Consider the following 17,337-nt stretch of genomic DNA (forward strand, 5'->3'; position numbering starts at 1 on the left):
TATAGGGAGTAAGATCTTCTTTATTTTCCGAATCTCTTATAGGGGGTATATATTTTAAACTACTACTTTAACTACCGTCGCTAAGTTCTATACCCCTAGATCTATTTTTATATATAATAAAGAATTAATTAAACTAATCAAGGCTAGTTTTACTATTTACTACCCTTAACTTTTTATACTATTTATATAATTTAGTATACTCTTTTTTAAAGTAGTTACTTAATTAATATTTATCCTTTTTATAAATATAATATTACCTCTTCCGTTACCCTACTTATGAATTAAATCTCTACTTATTTAACGAATCTAAGCCTCCTTACTAACGATTACTATATCTAACCTCTTTTCTTTTTTTATTATATATTTAATCGACTTAATATTATTAATAAGGGCCGTTATATATTTAGAAATAGGTTTAGTATAGTATTTTTACCTTAATATTAAAGCTAAATCTTAGCCTCGAGCAGAGCGTCTCGTAATTTTCGGGTACTTAGTATAAAGTTATTTTTATTTTTAATATATACTAAATTATAATATAAAAATATCCGACTTTCCGCTTATTTATCCCCTTATTTAGCTAGGTTTTTGCTAGCTTATTAATTTAATTAATAAGTTCTTTGAGGATCTCTACTTATAATTTACCCTCTATTATCCTCGCTATAAATATAAAAAAAATCGCTCGTAGCTTAAATAGGAGCTCTAAGTTCTTATTATAGGTCTCGAAGTAGCTTCGGATTATATTAATTATACTAAAAAAGTCGTTTTAATTAAAATTACGCACCGCTTTATAATAATAATTAGAGGCTTTACCTATAAGTACGATATTAATTACTAAATAATACTAATATTCCCTAATTCCGACTTTTTTATAATAATTATAAAACATCGTTAAGGTTTCTTATAAGACCTTATACTTCCCCCTAGAGTATAATTTCTCTTTTAAAAAGATCTTTTTAAAATTTATAAATTACTTCGTATTTACCGCTAGATTTTTAATATTTATACATAATCCCTACGTCGCTACGTATTATTAATAACTTCGGGTCGTCTACCTCTTTTCTTATTAACTAATTAGTACCGAATTTTATATTAATAATAATAATAAATTATAAATTAAAATAAGCAGAATTATTAATTATCGTACTTCTAATACCATATTTTACCCCAATATATCCTTTTATAATAATAGATTTCCGTTAGTAATTATAGAGAGGAAATCTAAGTTATTTACCCTTTTTCTAAATTCGTTAAAGTAATTATATACTCTATTAACTTATACTTAGTTCTATAGTATAAATTCCTCCTCTATAATTATCGCTACTAATATTTTATATAGCTCTCGTAATTATAATTATATTAATAATACCCCTTACTTATAAAAAAATCTATTAACTACTTTCGTAATTCCTAAGCTTACGCTCGCAAACTATTCGTTTAGTTAATAACTAAGGTCGTTTACGATCTCATAAAATAGGGGTTACCCCTATAGCCCCTTTTCTTTATAAACCTTAGTTAAATAAATTAATATTACGTTAATTTACTTACTATTAGGCTAATTTACGATTCTATATATTTACGTTCCTTAATAATCCGGGTTAATATTTACCTATTTATAAAGAATTAGGATTCTATTTAGGATCGGGTTTTATCCTCTTTCTTTTTACCTTAACTCGCTAAGAATCGTACTCTAGCTTATACTTATATTAATAATCGCTAGCGTATTTAATTTTAATAGGGATATATTTAATCTGCGCACTAGTTATAATAAATCCGTACTTTTACTACCTAACGAATTTATTAAAGTTTAAAAAATTCCTATTTCCTCTTGCTATCTCGCTATTACTCTCGTTTTTACTATTTTTAATAATTACTATTACCTTTTTAAATCGCTAACTATCATACTTATTAAGATCCTCCTTTTTATTTAATATAAAAGGGTAGGTTTTAATAGTTCCTTTTTATAATAATAATAATAAACGTTTATATTACTATAAGAAAATATAGTAATTAATCTCGGGATCTTTATTAATTACTAATTTTTATTATCCTATATATTTCTAGCTTCTTAAGCCTCGTACTCTTTATAATTTCTAAATAGCTTCTTTCTTTAACCTACCTCTTTTAAAATAGTATTTTATAAAAATAATTAAAAATAAACACTAGGCGGCTCGTAAAAAAGCTATATAAGCTATTAAAAATTATATAAGCCGTTAAGTACGGTTAATAAAATTAAGCCCTCCTTTTTATAAAATTATAAATTTTAAGGACTTATTAAAAATACTTACTTATTACTTATACGTAATAAGATTAAATATTTTAGAGATCTTATTTTTTATAGCCTCTCGGTACCCTATTTTATATTTTTTAAGTAGTCTTTTTTATAATTTAATTATAGTTAAGTAATTATTACTTATTAATAATTCCTTTTATTACTTAGTTAATTTTTTAAAATTAATAATCTCGCGTTAGGAGCTAATATAAAAAGAAGCCTTTTAGTAGCCCTCTAGAGGATTCTTTTTTTTTCCCCTTAAATCCTCGTCTTTTTAGCCTTTTTTTAAGCTAATAATAACTCTAATAGGAGGTCGTAGGACTACTTTAAAATAGCTACCTTTTTCTTAAGTTAATCTCTAAGATCCGTAATACTCTTAACTTAATATTATTAAAACCTCTAAATTCCCTCCTCTCTTATTAAACTATCTCTTATATTATATTCCTAAGTAATACCCGGGGGGTAATTAAGGGAGCTATAAAGAGGTTATTTAAATTATAAATTTAAAGTTATACTTATAAAATCCTTATAATAATAGACTTTTCTACATATTATAAATCTCTTAGTTTAATAACTCTTATAGGGTTACTTTCGCTTCTAAATAAGAATATTTATGTTTAAAAATCCCCTTTTTTAATTACGTAATACTCTTTTATATTATATTATTAAGCTCGTTTATTATATTAATTAATTAGGTAAGTAGTTGTTGCGTAAGTATTTCTTTTTATTAATTTAATTAGTTAATTTTTAATTATAGGCCGGCTATAGAAAAGTTATTTAATAAAAAAGCTACTCGGGGTAATAGTAAAAGGCTAGTTATTTAAGTAGTTCTGTTAATTAACGTAGTTTAATATAATAAACGTCGACTTCTTATAAGTAATAAAGGGCTATGATTATTTAATTCCGTACGGTATTCGAAAATCGCCTCCTTTTTTATCTACTTTTATAAGGTTAATTAGTATAAATCTCTTATCTTATATAGTATTAAAAAGTCGTCTCTTCTATATAATAAAATACCTTACTAATTTATAATAATAGAATTTAACTACTAATTAGTATTAGTATCCCTATTATAAAGTAATTAGTTCGAACCGTAGTTAATAAAGAGATTAATTAAACTATATAAATATTTATATAGTAAGTATAAAAAAGAGGTTCTAACCGTAAGTTAGGCTAGCTACGATAATCGTAAATAGGGACCCCAATTGGCCCCTGCGCAGTCGGCTGTATGCCGCGGTCAAATTAGACTTCTAATCCGACATTTCATAACCGAGTAGGGTTATGCTACCAGAGACGCTAATAAGGCTGCTCGAAGTGGGTGACGACTACCCAGAGGCCGAGATTATCGGCCTAGATTTAAGTCCCATCCAGCCTGAATATGTACCTCCAAACGTACATTTTACAGTCGATGATGTTGAAGCAGACTGGCTGCATGCACCCAACTCAGTTGACTATGTTCACGTGAGGAACATGGCGCCAGCCCTCAAAGATTGGCCAAGGCTTTTGTCACAAGCGTACAGGTAAGTGCGCATCTATCCTCCTCAACTGCCAGCTAGTGGTGAAACGTTCAGTTGACATTAGATAGGGCTCTCAAACCTGGGGGCTGGTTTGAGATGCAAGATCTAGTTTTCGACTTTCTCTGTGACGATGGTACAGTCACGGAGACATACAAGCCACGAGAGGCAATGCGCTACTTGACAGAGGCTTTGGCCACTTTCGACGTGGATGTCAACATCGCCAGAAACTTTGCAGGTTACTTGGAATCAGCAGGCTTTACGAATCAAATTCATGACATGAGAAAGGTACCCGTGGGAACATGGCCGAAAGATCCGGACTTGAGTGCCATTGGAGACTACTGCCGCGCGGTTAACTACGATTCGCTTGGAGCAATCACAAACTTACCTTTCACGAGGGGCTTAGGCTGGTCTAGGCTACGAGTAGAAGTGTTTTTGATTGAAGTGCGCAAAGACTTGCTCAATAACTCATTCCATCCATATCACTACTATCACTCTTACTCTAGTCAAAAGCCTCTGCAGCAAAAGGAATGACGGCATGAGCGAAGACATATGCTTCTTGCAAAGGCGGAGTATTGGTCAAGGCTGAGGGCACTCAACTCACTACCTATATCACACCAAGGATTACGACAAGGGCCACACCGCAACGTCACGAGGAAACTTGTCGACTAAGATAGATAATCAGATACCCGGCCTAGAGCAACCTGAAACCAGTTTGCTTTTCCCCTCAGATATTATTTCGAATTACAGCATGACTAGTTTATCTCCACATCCAGCTTGGGCTTATAGTTGATGACACAAGGCAGAAATCTAGGTTTTCATATATGGAGTCATGGGCAGCCCGGCTCCGGTCACTCATGTGCTCTCTGCAGAATAATTCGTTAGCTCGTTAAATGTTGAACCCATTCAAAATAAAGCAAGTGTCGGTATGTTACCACAACTCTATGATCTGTGTGTGTAGCTGTGTGTACACCTAGTAAAGCGCCATTCCTAGGAAGCTGAACTCTGATAGACTGGCCAAGCTGTCTTGATACGAGTCTCACCGATAGTTGCATCGTTTGACGTGGGGAGCTTGTGAATTCCAACATTATGGTTCTCGTTGTACTATAGATGAGTATTTCAATCGCATTGCCAAGGTCACGACAGCAGCACCGCAAACTCCAGCTCAATAAAATTAGGTCGATCAATTAATCGTCGTTCTGCTCTGAATATCACCATTCATCGGACCCTATTTTCATTCTTCAATTTCTCAACTTCGGCGGAGATGAAAGGGGCTGTTTCATCAATGTAAAGTTTGGACTAATAGCTGCTGAAATTTCATCGTGGGCAGTATTTCTCTTTGCCAAAACCGATCATGGCCACATCATTGTGGCCATCCTCACGATTGAATTTTTTGCTTCAGGGCATGCTTGATCCTTAGTCACCATCGCTTTCCGAACCTTATCGTTAACAATCACCCTTCTTGATTTGAGTTGCTTGAAGCTTCAACCCTGATAATGCTGGTCTGCCGAACGAAAATATTTAGGACTCGGTGTGTGTCTACTACTCCAGTATCAAATAGCAGAGGCAGATCGGCAGCTTTCGACGGGAAGCCGACTGCAGAGATTTGACACTTCGCTGAATTAGCCGCCCAAAGTTGAAATTACGCTTTCCCTCTGGTCGTGATAAGTGATACCAATCCGTGGACGTGCAGTGTGCATATGAGGAACATGCTTCTCACGAACAGCCCCGCTGTTGGCCTCTACTCCCAGCAAATGGAGAGAAGGGCGCTTCTCACTGCTCATGCCACGACTCGTGAGCAAGTAGCCCCAACTTCGGAAGTTCGGATTGAGATGACAACACGGAACTTGACCATGACGGTCAGCTCGGCCGTTGGCCTCTGCTGCCCATCCTCCCCATCATGAAAGGGGTTAGTTGGGGCACACGTCACGATGCAACCCAGCAGCCTTAAGATGGCAGGACGGATCTCATCCGACTGTGAACAAGGGCTAATGACAACACTAAACAACGCGCAGGGCCAGCATCTATCAGGAAGCTGGTTGACATGATAGTTGTGTCCACTTACCCGCTGCCCCCAATAACTTGGCAATTCTATCAGGCATAGTTCGTAAACAACCACCCAATCGTGGTCGTTGCCTAACGATCCGGACCCTCAACTCTATAGTGGTTCCTGCATGAGCCTCACTTTGGAAAGAAACATCTGAAGTATAAGAAACAGAGACAAAGTAACTGCCCTCCCTCCTTTCTTGTTTCTCTCCTCTCTCCAAGTCGTTCTTTCTGTACATTCTACATTATCAACTTCAACTACAACTCAGCTTCACGCTGGCGTGATTTGGTCACTCTTTCAAATCGATTTCACGCGTCCATTCTTTTATCAAACATTACATTCTTTTTCTGGTATTACACAATATGCGTTTCTCAGCAACCGCCATTTTGGCTGCCGCGGCCGCAACTTCGGCGTCTGCCCAGTCTGTCATTGGCACGGCTTACGGCTTTGCTAAGGGTGTCACTGGTGGTGGTAGCGCCGCCGCTGCCATCCCCTCTTCCGTCGACGAACTCACTCAGTGGCTTGCCGACGATACCCCCCGTACTATCATTATCGACAAGGAGTACGACTTCACAGGCACCTCTGCCAAGGGCAAGGGCTGCAGCCGTAAGAGCTGCACAGTTGCCAACGGCGGCCAGCTCTTCCTTGGAGACCTCTCCTGCGGCACCAGCGACAACGTTGCCACCACTGTCAGCTACGACCTCGCTGCTACCGAACCCCTCATCGTCGGCAGCAACAAGAGCATTCTCGGCTCCAAGGGCAAGGGAATACTCAACGGCAAGGGCCTTCGTGTCAAGACCAACGCCAAGAACGTTATCATTCAAGGCATCGAGATCACCAACCTGAACCCCACTGTTGTCTGGGGAGGTGATGCCATCGACTTGCAGGGCGGCAACGATGGTGTTTGGATTGACCACAACAGAATTTCCAAGATTGGTCGCCAGTTCATCGTCACTCACTTCGCCGGGTCTCGCGTCACCATTTCCAACAACTACTTCGACGGAGCCACCCCGGCTTCAACCACCTGCAACGGCAACCACTACTGGACTGAGATGCATCTTGGTGATGGAGACCAGATCACCATCGACAGAAACTACTACGTCAACGTCTCTGGCCGTTCCCCCAAGCTCGGTCCCAAGGGTACCTTCCACGCTACCAATAACTTCTTCCAGAACGTCCAGGGCCATACTTTTGAGCTTTTCACTACTACCCTCGCTCTTATTGAGGGTAACGCGTTCGAGAACGTTAAGCAGCCTTACGTCGGCCAGGTCTTCTCCAACAGCTTCAACGCCCCCGATGCCAAGTCTGCTGCTGCCTGCTCCTCCAAGATTGGCCGTGCTTGCGTGATCAACAGTGTCGACTCCAAGAGTGGCCAGTTCAAGGCTTTGGCCCAGACAAACGTTCTGTCCACCTTCGCGAAGCTTAGCGGATACCTTGTCAAGCCCGTTGCTGCCGATACTGTCGCCAGCCTTGTCGTTGGCAACGCCGGTCCCGCTAAGCTTGGCGGCTCCGGCTCCGGTGCTACCCCTACCACTGTTGCCACTTCTACCCGCAAGGCTACCTCTGTCATTGCCGCGACTCAGAGCGCCAAGGTCACAGTTAAGACCCCCTCGACTCACACCCCCAAGGTTACCCCTACTGCTGTCGCAACTCCCAGCTCTGGCGCCAACCACACTTCCAAGGCCCCTCCTTCCCACACCTCCAAGGCCGCCCATTCCTCCAAGGCAGCTCAGTCTTCCAAGACCAAGGCTGCTCACACTTCCAAGGCCAAGCCTACTCCTAGCACTCCCAGTACTCACACTTCCACCAAGAGAGCATCCTGCCAGCAGACTGCCGCTGGCAACTCCACCGAGTCGGCCATCGTTCAGATTTACCACCAGTGCGGTGGAAAGGGCTGGACTGGTGCCACCGTTTGCGTCGCTGGAACTTCCTGCGTTGTTCAGAACGAGTGGTACTCCCAGTGCGTGAGCTCCGCTACCAGACGCAGCGCCAAGGCACTCCGTCGTGTCTAAAGATCTAGACATTGTATACATTAAGACCTCGTAGTCTTTAAAGCTAAGGTGTGACTGGATAGCACCCAGTTTCTCTTCTTGAAGATAGTAGTTTATAGTTGGCCATCCGGCCTTGTATCGAAAGCCAGCCGATAACCGCGGTAGCACATAAGAAACATACGTTATGACCGAGAAGAATCCCTTATCATCTACGTGATTCGTCTGCCTTTCTGATTTAGTTACACAAGCACCCGTTATTTGAGTACCTTATGGTAACTTGGTCAATATCTCGGAAGGACCTGAATGGCAGGTGAAATTCCTTAGGCTCCAAACAAGTAAGCAGATGCCTCATTTTGTAATCCTTATCAGTAAGGTGCGTAATGTAGACGAGAAGCCTCCGCGAGACTCATGTTGTGAAGCAACCAAAAAAGCATGCTTGAAGACACTATTATGAAGGTACATACACATGTTCACCATAGTACTTTGACTTTGCTACTTCTTGAATGCCGAAGTGGTATTGACGTCAATACAACTAGCTAAGGTTTCGATAACAGACAGTGACATGAGTGTTCAGTTGATATAGCTGGCCCAATCTCGCTGCTTGCCGTAGAGTTGGAATTGTTTGTGGAGGTGGGATCCGTCTAGTTGATATTGTCCCTTTCTTGCTTCGTCCTAAGTCTAGAATTTTCTTTCGAGCGAGTGTATGGAAGACATCCATGTGTCTTTGAAGGCTCTCGCTACGAAACACATTATAGGGACTCGCGAATCTAGCATATCGACTGGTAGCTGGCAGTGTCGTGGAGATAGGGGCAAACAGGTGATTAAGAACCTCGGATCCCGAATATGGACGAACACCTGCGTCGGTGGCACAGCTTACTTTACTGTGTATGTTTGGTCTCCACAGTCTGCAAACTTCGTGTCAACCCGGTACCCCACTCTCCTCAAAGACCCAGCGAGGATCGGAGTACTCGGTCCTCTGAGCCGGATAGTGGCGGTCGTTGTGGGAAATGTGGGTGTTTGGCTGATGCCCGCCAGAGCAGAATTTCGTGCCAAGCATGCGAGCAGCAGTCCATCCATTCGAGCCAGAGGGAACTTAGAAGTGGCGTAAGCATCTAGGCTAGAATCTCTACTGTCTCTACCTCATGCTCGGAGTGATCAGTAGAAGTCTGCCAGAGGGTTGACATGGAAGCACATCACAATATGAAGATGCCCCGGCAATTGTGGGCGTGGCGCGATTGAGATGGCGATCTTGAGTTATTATTTGCAAACCAGTCAGAAATCTTTGCTACTTCCACATCACGCACATCCATGTCCTCGACTACAAAAACGGTCCATTTGTGCCACTGTGTTCTTAAGAATGGGTTTTCCAGTCGATAAAGGAATCAGTGGTGCCCGAACAGACATGGATGGACGGATGTCAAGTTTTGCAGGCGCATCCAGCACATCTAATGTCCTCCTCCTCTTACAAAACTCTACAATCCTCTTGAGAGTGACAAAACCCCCCTCGAAATCCAGCCCGGGGCACTTTGTACCCACGGACGTGCGATTTGCGGAGGGGCATCGTGGCCGTTCGTCGCAGAGTCCACTGCGTTGTTTGGATCGGAACCAGGGTGATGTGATGTGATGATCTGAAGGCGCGCAGATATTCCACTATTTCACCTTCGGATGACCCATGCCATCGGTTATGTTCAGACGTTGAGTTGGAAGCCACGAGGCCAAACAAGACGATGCACAAAACCTAGTGCCCGGGGGCACGAGTGGAAGGCGTTTCCGCACAGGCCTCTTCTCGGGCGATCTACTGTTTCGAAATGCGATAGATCAACGCACCGCGGACGACGATATCATCTTTGAAAAGTGCCAACTGGTTGCTTGGACAGATGTGGCAGAGGTCGCACAACTTCAGGAGGCGTGATGGTCTGTCGCCATCGCAAGAGTGTGATACAGTGACACTTGACAATCCTACCCTTCAACCCTTCCGTGCCTTCTATTCCTCCATAATATGATCAAGGGTCGGCTTAAGCGGCTAGGTTTTCGTATCTCTGTAGTGTCATGCCACCACTTTCAGTGGGGAGGGTCTGCTTGGCCACAGTCGAAATTGAGGACAATGACCCGGTTTCTGCAGCAGATTGGATTCCCCATAGGGCCATTTTAGACTCTTGCACGAGTCGAAATCATCACTTACCCTGTATACAAGGGTCCAGTAGGCCAACGGTATTGGTAAACTCCATCAGCCGGCAGAAATTTGACACTATAAACCCCTGGATGCACAAAGAGGGCGAGGGTGAGTTCGACTTGGTTGACAAGTCCCGGCGTTGAGTTCCCGAATTAAGCAACCTTTCCGTCAATCCCACAAAATAGCCTTGCAATCACGGCTACCAACACCCGTTGAAAGCACTTTTTGGTCTAAACATGCTGCCTCCTTGTTTCACTAAAGTGCGTCCTGCCTCCTCAAGTCTAGCCTGCATTTGCTCGCTTGTTTAAGGAAGTTGAAAATAACACCCGTACTCAGTTAGACCAATTCAGTCAAAAGAGCTTGTTTTCACCACCTTTGCTCTTCGCTGCGCTGCAGCTCCGCATCCACATTCAATTCATCCTTCACTGAGAAATGGGACTTGTCGGTCGGTTCAGAAGTCTATGGGTATGCTCTTGATTCATACGAGCGGCATTCAGCTTGTCGTCTCTGCGTGAGAATATGAGCGCACCACCATTACCCACCGATGGATCGGTGCCGTTGACACCGGAAGGAGATGCGCCCCAGGCTCAGACGGACTTTGTCTACAGCAATGGCCAGGCCAACGCAACGATCGCATTCGGCGCCATCATCACGATTATCACAACTGCCTCTGTGATCGCTCGACTTTACACGCGTTATTTCATCACGAAGCAAGTTCGCATAGATGATGCATGGGCCCTACTCGCTCTGGTACGATTAAACCTGACCCGCCACAAGAAGCAAGCCTACTCACAAGATGCATAGTTCAGCACTATTGCTGTGAACATCATGCAGAGTGTTTTCACAAAAGTGTATCTACCTACCATGCTGGCCATGGTCACAGCCAGTAACGAAGGGTCAAAAGTAAGCCTTCACTGTTGACTTCAGCGCTTCATCATATTGACGATGCCGGTAGATCCCTTATGCCGTCGAGATCACATACAACATTGCCATGGCCGCCTTGAAGATGACTTTCCTATTTCAGTTCTATCACATCTTCCGGAACGTGCGCATCATGAGAAGAGTATACGTTGGCGCCATCATCTTTGTCGCCGCTTGGACATTGGCACAGATCTTGCTCCAGATCCTGATCTGCTTGCCGATAGAAGCCAACTGGGATCACAGTGTGCGAAATGCCAAGTGTCTCCCGAGCGTGCTGTCGACGTACTTCAATGCGACAGGAACATTGGTCACCGATGTCATTGTTCTCTTCTTGCCTCTTCCTACGCTTTGGAGCTTGAAGCTGAATAGCAGTCAACGTTGGGCGGCATTGGGCGTGTTCGGCATTGGCGCATTGTGAGTTATCTCAGCCGCTAGCATCTTTGGTCTTTACTATGTAAAGGAACCTTGACTCACATGCATCCAGAGTTCCCATTATGTCGGCTGGTCGTATCTGGAGTTTGACACACGCGCCGCCGAAAGGGTACATGAGTACAGCGTGCTGGACGATCGCGGAGCTGGGAGTTGGCGTCACCACGGCATCTCTGGCAACCATCCGTCAGCTTCTGGATCGAAAAGTGAACGAACTATTCCAAAGACACCAAGAGATGGCTCGGCGACAGTCTGCCATGGTGACCGTCGGGTCGCAGACGAATACGACACAACAGTTCAATACTCGGTCTAACGGCAGCGAGGTCGATTTAATACACGGCAGATGGCCTCACACAGGAACAAACAGCGCTCTCAGTAATCATGGATCCCCGAGATCAACAAGTTCTTTGAGCAAGGTCTTTGAGGTATTCACTAAGGAGAAGTTCCTTCGAAGCCCAACGGGCGGTAGTCAAGGTGACCAGTCGGGGTTGAATCTGCAAAATGGCGCGACAAGCACTATGGTTACGACGTCTCGCAATCACAGTATCTCTATGTCTGAAGGAGCCGCTAATTTCTTGGGCGAATTTGGCATTCTAGTAGAGAGAACTTGGGAGGTCGAAGAGATCCGCATGGAATAGCGAGATAGCTGATGTGACCGTAAGTTCGGCCAAATTAATGAAGTAATATGATGTAAATGTGTAATCATTTAAGAAAGCATTGCATCTTGGCCAATGATCGCTCAAGACTCCAAGCGACGTTTGCGCGCTGATGATTATCGGCATGTACCCGCCCCTCACGCCCCCTCGGGGGTCGATACCGAACGCCGGCCGAAGTGTATGGTCTCCTAGCCGCAAACTCCGAGATCCACACGGGCCCGGCAGCGGGACACTCCTGCAAGTCCCGTCGGAGTGATGATGCGGATTGGTGTTACGGTGAGGGTTCCTTGGTGATCCTAATACAAGCATCGGAGGGCCTGTTTCGCCTGGCCGTAGCGGAGTGACATGTATCCGTTCCAGGCCCTTTAATCAGCTGAGGGCGTCCTCATGACATCAGAGTAAGCTGAGCAAACAAAAGGGGGAGCTAGGATACGATGTAGAGTTAGCGCCGGACGCCCCCAGGAATCCATCACCCACAAACCGTTGCCGGCATGCACAGCGACATCGTGGCAGACAGGCGCTAGACCTGTTTTAGAAGCATCCTGCGCCAGATGAGAAACAAATTATCTCTGGGATGAGATCGTGAAGTCCTTCAAATTGAGATGCGATCCGCGACGTCGTCAATGATGCGTGCAATCTGGAGATACCTAAATCTCGTCTGGACATCAAAACGTCAAGGTTGGCCGAGATCCCAAATTTTGAGATGTATAAATACCCAACGTGAGCGAAACACAACAAATAATAGGTCGGGAAACCAACAACATTTATCACTCCGTATCAGAAGCATATCAGCATTTCTATTCATCACCTCACGGAACCTTCTTCTTTCCAAACCCCCAGGTCTCTTATACTTCCATACTCTCACAATGCCTACCAATCAAGCCGCTTGGCTGACAGCTAAAAAGGCCAAGCCCTTGAAGGTTCAGTCAGCCCCATACACACCAGCAGGCCAGAATGAGATCGTGATTCGGAATAGAGCTGTAGCTATCAACCCAGTCGACTGGTTCAAGCAAGAAACCGGCGACATACTCTACGACTGGGTCAAGTACCCCTGCATCCTCGGCAACGACGTCTCTGGCGATGTAGTCGAAGTCGGCCCAGGTGCTCAGGACCGGTTCAAGATCGGCGACCGTGTTGTTGGCCACGCCGTGGGTCTCGACAAGCGGAGCAATAAGTCATCAGAAGGCGGTTTTCAAGAATACGTTGTATTGCGAGCCGACCTGACTTCTCAAATTCCCGATTCAATCACTTTTGAGGAGGCCTGTGTAATACCTTTGGGTGCTTCGACTGCTGCCTGCGGTCTCTTCATGAAGGACTTTGTCGGTCTTCGACACCCAGACGTCTCCGCAAAATCCACAGGAGAGACGCTCTTAGTCTGGGGCGGCTCGACAAGCGTGGGGTCCAACGCCATTCAGCTTGCCGCTGGGGCTGGTTACGAAGTCATTGTGACAGCATCCCCGAAGAACTTTGACTATGTCAAGTCTCTCGGTGCCGCCGAAGTTTTTGATTATCGCAGTCCGGCTGTTGTTCAAGACGTTATCAAGGCATTTCAGAAACGGAAGTCTGCTGGCGCAATCGCGATCGGAGCGGGGTCTCTGATCCCCTGTATCAACATCATGGCCGCTTGCAAGGGCCGCAAGTTTGTCGCGCAAGCCAGTGTCGCCGGACCTGGTAGACCGCCCACAAACGTTTCGGAAACTGTTTCGTTGCTGTGGGCGATGGCTTCCGAGAGCGCAACCGCGACATTCAAGTGCAAGACGAGCGGTGTGAGAACCAAGTTCATCTGGGGAAGCGATCTTATGGCGAACGAGGTCGGTGCGGCGATTTACCGAGACTTCCTACCTCAAGCACTGGCCCAGGGCAAGTTTATCCCGGCTCCCAAGCCGCATGTTGTTGGCAAGGGCTTGAAATCCATACAACAGGCATTCGAAGTCAGTTACAAGGGAGTCTCGGCGAAGAAGATTGTTGTGTCTTTGTGAAGATGAGTGCCGCCCGTGCTTCCTCAATCACGGAGTTGGATGTAATAGCGTTTTCTTTTCGTGCCTGAGTCCCTTCATCTATTGATACTCAACGCAAGCCTCTTCTACATAATAGTACCAAATGTGAAAAATCGCTGCGAAATGTTCGAAGCATTGCAAACGTGAGCCTAGATCCCATGGCTTTACATTGATGACGTACTTAGCTTTGCCGTGGACCGAATCTCCTATGTATTACCACTACTATTCAGCCATGGCAGAGAACCACGTGGTTTATTGGCTTGAGTTGATGCCATCAATGATCATCCAATCCTCTTCGATACGTTCACTTCGGGATAGCGTCTTCGGGTAGTCCCGCTGCTGAAACAGAGCCTAGAGGAGCATTTACCAACCGATTGGAAATACCGCGATTGCGATGCACAATAATGCTCAGACAAGCAACATCTGATTTCTTTGGCAAAGTCGAGTGACAAAACCCATTCATGAATCATGGCCGAGCACCCCAAATAAGTGCAACACTACAGGGAATGGCCCAGTCTGGAGGACATGTCATTAGACGAGCCCCATGCAGATCGCTCAGAGATAAGACCAACCGAGACTTTGTATGGTCGTCTGCTTTACTCCCTGCAAACCTTCGCGATTCATGCGCATCCCCGGCTTCCACAGCGGACTAGACGCTACAAACGGAGGGGCAGCGGGCCGTTCGCTGCGAACGCTGGACTCGCTTTCTAAGCCAAGCTTCTGGAACCGAACGTCAGCTCTTGGCATCGTGAAGCAAATAGGACTTTACACGATTATGCGTCCTAATACTCGTTCAAAGCTCGGGCTGGGCCTTGACAACTTCATCCATTGCCTAAACCACTGTTTTTTCAGTTCTGAGACAGTACTGAATGGTCGGGGTTATCTCCAACAATGCAGGAGATCTTAGGACTACCTATCGAAATGGGGATTGATGCATGTTCTCCTCCTACCAGCCGGGGTGGCCATGTTGCCGCACTCTTTTTACCCCAAGATCCTGACTCGCGACGATAGAACAGATAAACAGATATGCCCATGTATACAATACCCTGAACTCCTTCCAAAACCTGCAGAAATTCCCTCTTCTCGACGGCCGGCTGAGAGGTACTCGCGAGCTTCTTGAAAGACTGTTTCGAACGCTGCAACAATGATCGAAATGGGACAACAGGGACGTCAAGTACATACAAAGATCAAATATTTTGATGATCCAGGCGTACCTTTGGTGCCCATGATAATTGGAGGGTAAGATGCCAATTCCGACTCAATTCGTTGGAAAGCTAATTTGTGATGGAAAAGTCCGGAACCCGGCAAGCCTCAACCCAAAGTCGAGATCCCTACAACTATCACCGATATCACTGGCAGAGAGGATGAATTCACGCTCGATGTTCAAGGTTTCCACTATGTCAAGCATCAAAGTCGATTAACCAACTGGGATGATGATGAGGAAATTAAGCGGGTAAACTACTCTGAGATGGAGGAACTTTGCTACAAAGTCCTATCCGAGACCGAGAACATGTGAGTGACTCCCCATTCGTGTTGCGATGAAGCTTTTTCTGCCCGCCCGAACTACCACAAGTCTAGCATGATGCTGAAACGCATAGGCCCAAGCCCTGCCTGGTTCATATCATGACACATATCATTCGTCGTGGTCCCAAAGACGGCGAAGGCCCGAAGGGTCCGGCGCCGTTGTATGGAGTACATGTGGACCAGTCATTTAAGGCAGCTGAAGGAGTCGCCGAAAGATGGCTGAAGGAAAGAGCAGAAGAATTGCTCAAGAAGCCCCGATACCAGATTATCAACGCAAGCAAACTCTGGTCCTCGCACAAACTCCAGATTAGCTGACAAAGGTCCGCAGATGTGGCGACCCATTCGCCCGATAACTCGTGACCCTTTCGCGGTCTCGGATGCCCGGACTATACCAGACTCGGACTTGGTGTTTGTACCAGTACGATTTCCGGATCACGACACTGAAGCCGTGGAAGTTCGTCCGCCGACGGCTTCGCAGCACAAGTGGTATTTCAAAGACCAACAACAGGTTGATGACGTGCTGTTCTTCAAACAAGTGGACTCAAGCACGAAGCCTGGTGTTCCCAGAAGAGTGCCTCACTGTGCTTTCAAGGATACTGACTTGCCAGAAGGCGCTGGTGAGCCGAGAGCGAGCATTGACGTCAGAGCATTTGTTTTCTATGATGAAGACTAGGTACATGGGGAAGTGTCTTGCAGCTCTGGCACATGAGGACATGCACATCTGAAACAGTCTGTTTGGAGCTTTTGGGATCAAGCCAAGGCCCTTGAGATACTTCTCGCCAGTGCCAAGTGAACGGGCGACGTCGGGTGTAGACTGTTAATCCACATATATTCATTAGCAGCATAGGTGCAGTTGTCCCATTTAGTGTCTGGCTCGGGCGTTCCACTAGGCCAGGTGTTAGTCAAACATATCTTTCGCCGGGTATGGGCTTGAAAATCCCGTCTTACTTTTGGTATGCTGAGCAGTATGTCGTCGTGTTCTTATAGACTGCCGTTTCTCTGTAGCGTTCGGGCGTATTCATGACTCTGTCAAACAATCCATAGGTATCGTACTGAAATACAGTCACATCTCCGTGAGCCTCTCGCAAGTCCTTGACAAATACTCCAAGACGCTCGTTCCAGTCTGCTACCGCGGCTTTCTCAAGAGGAATCCGCTCTCCAGCGGCGCTGGATTGAGTTGTTCTCGGCATCCGCTCAAGCGGCGGTACATTGAGGAACAGGAAGTTCCGAGCACCCGCCTCGTAGACTTCTTCCACCAACTTCTCGTACTTATCAAAGATTATTGGGTGAAGGTCCGTGGAATTGCCATTGGTATAAGACTTTCCAATGTCGTTGATACCGATAAAGAAGCCGAACAGGGTAGACTCGGCATCCCAGGTTTGGTTTGTCCCGGTATAGTTGGGGATGAATCCCTCTTCAACTTGACTCACAACGTCGATGCTGGACGTCACGAGACTGTTGTCGACAGTGGCACCGCTCGCCGCGAAGTTGTAGGTCAATAGTAGAGACGCATTATGTTTGGTGGTCAAGTATTGGATCCAATTTTCTCCATTTGCGCTGGTCGGGCCCGGGTACGTCGGATTCCCAAGGGGATTGGCCATGGAGGGTTGATCGTGGGTGACATAGAATCCAGTCCTGGTATAGGAGTCTCCACTGTATTTCACATCAGCCCTAGAATAATTGTGTTTCAGAAGCTTTCAACTTACAACGTGAAAAGTGTCTTCAGACCAGCGAAGCCTGGGTATGCTGTGATACCTTGGGTCGCCAGAAGACCAAGTACCAGCAGTGATGGAAAACTGTAGAATGACAAAATCAT

At 45.2% G+C, this 17,337-nt stretch overlaps 6 protein-coding genes across 6 annotated transcripts; 5 read left to right on the forward strand and 1 right to left on the reverse strand.

Annotated features, from left to right (window-relative positions):
- Positions 1-3,550: 3,550 nt before the first annotated feature.
- On the forward strand, positions 3,551-4,317 carry CLUP02_17010 (TAM domain methyltransferase; the record flags this gene model as incomplete). The annotated part of the gene is made up of 2 exons (XM_049295926.1): positions 3,551-3,789; positions 3,855-4,317. 2 exons carry the CDS (start codon positions 3,551-3,553, stop codon positions 4,315-4,317), a joined length of 702 nt encoding a protein of 233 aa, XP_049153073.1.
- A 1,875-nt stretch (positions 4,318-6,192) lies between these two features.
- CLUP02_17011 (pectin lyase) lies at positions 6,193-7,842 on the forward strand (the record flags this gene model as incomplete). The annotated part of the gene is made up of 1 exon (XM_049295927.1): positions 6,193-7,842. The coding sequence occupies one exon, from the start codon at positions 6,193-6,195 to the stop codon at positions 7,840-7,842; it is 1,650 nt and encodes a 549-aa protein (XP_049153074.1).
- Positions 7,843-10,513: 2,671 nt separating this feature from the next.
- On the forward strand, positions 10,514-11,982 carry CLUP02_17012 (uncharacterized protein; the record flags this gene model as incomplete). The annotated part of the gene is made up of 4 exons (XM_049295928.1): positions 10,514-10,744; positions 10,799-10,897; positions 10,950-11,329; positions 11,400-11,982. 4 exons carry the CDS (start codon positions 10,514-10,516, stop codon positions 11,980-11,982), a joined length of 1,293 nt encoding a protein of 430 aa, XP_049153075.1.
- An 884-nt stretch (positions 11,983-12,866) lies between these two features.
- Positions 12,867-13,979, forward strand: CLUP02_17013 (zinc-binding dehydrogenase; the record flags this gene model as incomplete). Its single annotated transcript, XM_049295929.1, has 1 exon — positions 12,867-13,979. The coding sequence occupies one exon, from the start codon at positions 12,867-12,869 to the stop codon at positions 13,977-13,979; it is 1,113 nt and encodes a 370-aa protein (XP_049153076.1).
- Positions 13,980-15,141: 1,162 nt separating this feature from the next.
- CLUP02_17014 (cephamycin biosynthesis protein CmcJ) lies at positions 15,142-16,246 on the forward strand (the record flags this gene model as incomplete). Its single annotated transcript, XM_049295930.1, has 5 exons — positions 15,142-15,236; positions 15,291-15,509; positions 15,596-15,695; positions 15,757-16,138; positions 16,218-16,246. The coding sequence occupies 5 exons, from the start codon at positions 15,142-15,144 to the stop codon at positions 16,244-16,246; spliced, it is 825 nt and encodes a 274-aa protein (XP_049153077.1).
- A 25-nt stretch (positions 16,247-16,271) lies between these two features.
- On the reverse strand, positions 16,272-17,337 carry CLUP02_17015 (fungal cellulose binding domain-containing protein; the record flags this gene model as incomplete). The annotated part of the gene is made up of 3 exons (XM_049295931.1): positions 16,272-16,407; positions 16,470-17,174; positions 17,228-17,337. 3 exons carry the CDS (start codon positions 17,335-17,337, stop codon positions 16,272-16,274), a joined length of 951 nt encoding a protein of 316 aa, XP_049153078.1.

The sequence above is a fragment of the Colletotrichum lupini genome, chromosome 9, assembly GCF_023278565.1.
Source record: "Colletotrichum lupini chromosome 9, complete sequence".
Classification (NCBI taxonomy): Eukaryota; Fungi; Ascomycota; class Sordariomycetes; order Glomerellales; family Glomerellaceae; genus Colletotrichum; species Colletotrichum lupini.